Here is a 5,000-nt window from a genome sequence, read left to right on the forward strand (position 1 = left end):
AACCTTTTATCACAGAGGGAGAGGCAGAAAGAGAGATAGAGAGGGAGAAAGGGAGAGAGAGGGAGAGTATGAAAAGACAGAAGAAGAGAGAGAGAGAGTGAGGGAGGGAGAGAAACAGAGAGGGAGGGGAGGAGAGAGTGTGATGGAAAGAAGGAGAGAGGAAGGGAGAGAGAGAGAATGAAGGAGAGTGAGAGAGTGAGCAAGAGGGAGGGAGAGGGAGAGTGAGAGATGGGGAGAGAGAGGGAGAGAGACTGATGGAGAGAAAGGGAGACGAAGGGAGGGAGAGAGTGAGAGCGAGGAAGCAAGAGGGAGGGAAAGGGAGAGGGAGACTGATGGAGAGAAAGAGAGAGGAAGGGAGGGAGAGAGTGAGAGAGAGGAGGCAAGAGGGAGGGAGAGGGAGAGGGAGCGAGAGCCTGAGGTGGCTGAAGGCTTAAAGGCCTCATCCAGACACTTCCGGATATGTAAAAGCAACACTTCTGTTTCTGCAAGTGGGCAAAGCTCCTCAGAGATGCAGATTACTAAAGTAGGCCACAGAGTGTCCTCTGCACCAGAGATTGACTGCAGACACACACACACACACACACACACACACACACACACACACACACCACACACACACACACACACACACACACACACACACACACACACACACACACACACACACACACACACACACACACACACACACACACACACACACACACACACACACACACACACACACACACACACACACACACACACACACACACACACACACACACACACACAGAACAGCACAGAACAGCACAGCAAAGATTTGATACACTCATCAATAGATCAAGCCTGAGAAAAGCATTTTCTGTCTGCGACTTGGCCTCAAGTGAACTCATTCAGATGAAACTGAACTCATTCAAACAACAAATGGTTTCACTGGCTGTTGGGAATTTTAGTGACATAAAATCTCAAAACCCTCAAGTCTTACTAACAAACGTACACATACCACACTTGCACAGTACATGTACATGCTTTCAGTATTTAAATGTTTGAATGAGTAATATTTATTTATTAGTTGAAAAATAAACACTTTTTGTGTGTTAGGTAATGTGATCCATTCATTGTGATTTCAAATCAAATGGTCCATGTGTCACAGTAGGACAGAGAAGCGTGTCTTTTTCCTCCATCTCTCTCCCCTCCCCTCTCTCTGTCTTTTTTCCTCCTCAATGTGTTCTCTCAGCCATTCCCATAGGACACACACTCTTCTCCCCTGAGCCAAAGAGTGCATCTCCCTCTCTCTGTCTTTCTCTTCCCCCCTCCAATCTCACACACACACACACACACACACACACACACACACACACACACACACACACACACACACACACACACACCACATGTCTGTCATCGCCTGCCAGCCAGATCTGTCACAGCTGGTGCGCACCGACCAAACAGGAAACTCAAAGCAGCTCGCGGTGACCTCCAAAAGGGGCACCGCTATCCCAGCATGCCCTGTGGTGGGGGCAGCATCTGTGAGTCCTTCCACTGATGACACAGAGTGAAGCACAGACTGAGAGAAGGACAGAGAGAGAGAGAGAGACAGAGAGAGAGAGAGAGAAAGAGAGAGAGAGAGAGAGAGAGAGAGAGAGAGACAAGGAGTCACTCCACTCTCATTCAAGCAAAAACAGCAGTCACGAGATCTAATGGAACAGATGCATACATGTCCTGCTTAATATATTTGGTTTCAGTGTGCAGGGTAGCCTATGTTGGAATCATTTACTTCTAGTGTGTATATGAATGTACTATGCGCTATGTTTGTAGGTACCGGTATGTGTGTGTGTCTTTGTGTGTGTGTTTGCAAATATCTACAAACTGTAGCATGTCATAAATGTCCCAAAAATACAGTAATTTGAGTAAAAAAAATGATTTCAGATAGGAATGTTGTGAAATGAAAGATATGGGGAGAGTAAAAGAAAGATTTAGCTTGTGTGTATAAATGCAACAGGAACGATGTATTCTAATAATATCTATGCATGATGTATGTTATATGTTTAAAATGTTACATAGAGTATCCATCTATCTATCTATGAATGATATCTATGAATGAATCTATGAATTCATCCAGCTTTTCATGCACGCTGCTCTCCCAGGGACATGAATGAGCGCAGACTCAGAGGGCCGTGGCAGAGCCGTGAGTGTGTGAGTGTGTGAGTGTGTGAGTGTGTGAGTGGTGTTGCCAGTCTCCTCTCCCTGGTAAACAAGGTCATCAGCAGCAGCAGGCCCCGGAGAGAGGGGAGGACGGGTTGGGTAAGCGCGGGGGGGGGGGGGGGGGGGGCACATCCGCGCTGCCCCCCACACACGCGTTCATCCTCGTGGGGTCCAGAGAGGGGCCAGGGCAGGGTAGGGTAGGTTGGGCACGGGGGAGATGGGGGGGTGATCTCCCCCGGGCACCTCTCGCCAACGTGATGGGCCGCGGCTGCTGCCAGGGCAGGGCTATTTTCATCTGGAGCGGCTGAGGCTGAGGTGGAGGCACCGGCGGCCTTACCCACCCCTCCACCCCTCCACCAAACACCCCCCCGCCCCCCCCACCTCCCCTCCGCACCCTCTGGCACCCCCCGGGCCCTGCCACACACTGACAGCATCCCCAGCCGTGCCAGGGAGGATTAAAGTTAAGACACGACAAACACCAGCGGCGCATGACGGGCATGACATCATCGCCGCCGCGCACACTGATGGTGAGTGAGTGTGTGTGTGTGTGTGTGTGTGAGGACAGGCATGGTGTGTGTGTGTGTGTGTGTGTGTGTGTGTGTGTGTGTGTGTGTGTGTGTGCGTGCGTGCTCGCAAGCTGTTGTGTGGGGTGAGGACAGATGATGTGTGCCTGTTTGCGTCTCTGTCTACTTGTACTTGTGTGTGTGCACACGCAGGCCTGAGTGTGTGTTTGTGTGTGGGATGGGGGAGGGGGTGGCCTTGCCTCGTTGTCCTGAACTCAAAGACAAACACACTTCCATGCCAGTCATGACATGATGTGTCCTCTCGGAGGAAAGAGAAGTGCTGTAACCGAAAGGCTGCAGAGGTCCATTCAAAAACTCTCTCTTTCTCTCTCTCTCACTTTCTCAGTTTAGTGACATTACAAAAATACATGTCTGCCTGGATAAATACAGCAACAACAGTCTTAAGGGGAATTAATAAAGACCTAAGCTAACACTCTGACCGCCTTTGCAGCACAGAGAAAAAATATGGGTGCTCTAAAAATGAAAACAGCAATATACTTATCATAGCAATATCTAAAAATTTGGGGCAATTTGTCTCAAAGGGGTAAATGAAGATTACGCAATAGATATTTCCAATCAGGCCCCGCTAGGTTAAGCTGAGGGGAGGAGAGATGCGGCCAAGACCAGAGCAGATGGGGGCACATCCCAAAAATATCCTTCGGCCAGCCGGGTGTGAACACAAACACACAGATATCTATTTCTCTTTCTCTCTCTATCTCCCTCTCTCTCTCTCTCTGACACACACTCTGTCTGTCTGTCTGATTTAAACTATCTCAAGCCCATAACCCAAACCCATCTCTGATTATTCTTTCTTATTGGTCTCTGGCTAACCAGTGAACAAGGTTCCCACCCATTTTCAGTGACAACGTTTCAAAACCTTTCTGTGACCTTTTCAACTATCTTGAATACAAATTTCATGACTCTACAAGTATGTCACATATTGTGGCCAATTATGAAAAGTGACAAGATTGGATAAAATGTGTTTTCTCCTGAACCATTTTATCTATGAAGGAAGTGATCAAGTTATGTGAGTTGATGTCACTCAAGGGGTGTCATTAGACCAAAAACTGCACTGGGGTACAATTTTTCTTAGATCATTTCATCTGGAGATCTCCAGTGCTCTCACATAGCCTTTGGCAAACTGGGTTTGGGATGAAGATTTGCCTCAATCATGATTCATGACATATTACATGTTCATGAAAATGTTTACTCATGAAGGCTGTAACTAACTGCACGACGATAGCCTATACTGCTCCATGCACAAAATGTATGGATGGCCTATGCACTGTGTGGTTTGAGCGTGATGTGTGCGTCTCTCTGCTTCAATTTTGTGTTGCTTCTTTAATTTCTGATGCTTTGGCTTTGCGGATTTGACAACAATCCTTTCTTTTCCCATTATTATCTGGTTACAATTTTGCTGCTAAATACAGGAACTTGTTGATCCTGAGGATGAGATTGTACTGGAGCACAGTAGTGGCGCAGGTTCTAACGAAGCCTGTAAGTCCTGTGACAAAATTACATTTCATGACTTTCAATCAATTCACTGAATTCCATGATTTCTGGGACTTTACAAAGACTTTTCCAGGTTTTCCATGACCGTGGGAATCCTGAGTGAACCTGGCTGTAGACTGGCCCTCTATAAAGCGCCACGGAGTAATATCACAAAGCCCATAGCCCATATACAGTATACATACACTCACAAAGCTCTCAACGGTCACACAGCTCTCCCTACGGAAGCTTTAGATTCACACAAGGCCCTATACATCTCATTATTGAGCATGTAGATTTCCATCGAGACATGTACATGGATCCCTAGTGAGGCATTGTTTCCAACAGCAGCTATGGATCTCAGCGCCTGCGTGCGTGATCAAGTCAGGAACTGAGCAGGAGGACAGAGCCTTTTGTTTGCGCACCAGTTTCCACAGGGGCAGTGACTCAGTCCATCTTGTGACACTGGTGTCCAGGACCTACGCTGTTCTTCCGTGTGTCATTAGCTGTGTGACCTAGTGAGTCTCAGGGTGTAATTATCTTTTTGTTTTGTTTCCCCCCCCCTCTTACCTCCCCACACGCAACACCCACCCTCACCGGAAGAAGCACACCAAAAACGGAGCGAGCACCGCCGCCTGCGGATTACTCTTCACTGACAGCAGCTGAGTTGAGCATAATCTACCTCAGTGAACATCACACCCACGCATGCACACACACATATACAGTGTACACACCCACGCACAGACATAGACACACACACAC

The 5,000-nt window shown here is 47.8% G+C and overlaps 1 protein-coding gene across 3 annotated transcripts in view; it reads right to left on the bottom strand.

The window, feature by feature from the left end:
• The window catches only part of LOC134100959 (putative cytochrome P450 120), a 48,819-nt gene that overhangs the window by 25,072 nt on the left and 18,747 nt on the right, over positions 1-5,000 (bottom strand). The window contains exon 10 of one of the 3 annotated variants that reach the window (XM_062554467.1): positions 1,370-1,549. The exons of the other annotated variants lie outside the window; for them this stretch is intronic. Within the exon in view, the coding sequence (XP_062410451.1) occupies positions 1,477-1,549 (73 nt within the window). The 3' untranslated portion in view covers positions 1,370-1,476. Of the gene's footprint in view, positions 1-1,369; positions 1,550-5,000 lie in introns of those variants that run through there. 3 annotated transcript variants of the gene reach the window in all.

The sequence above is a fragment of the Sardina pilchardus genome, chromosome 14 (genome assembly GCF_963854185.1).
Source record: "Sardina pilchardus chromosome 14, fSarPil1.1, whole genome shotgun sequence".
Classification (NCBI taxonomy): Eukaryota; Metazoa; Chordata; class Actinopteri; order Clupeiformes; family Clupeidae; genus Sardina; species Sardina pilchardus.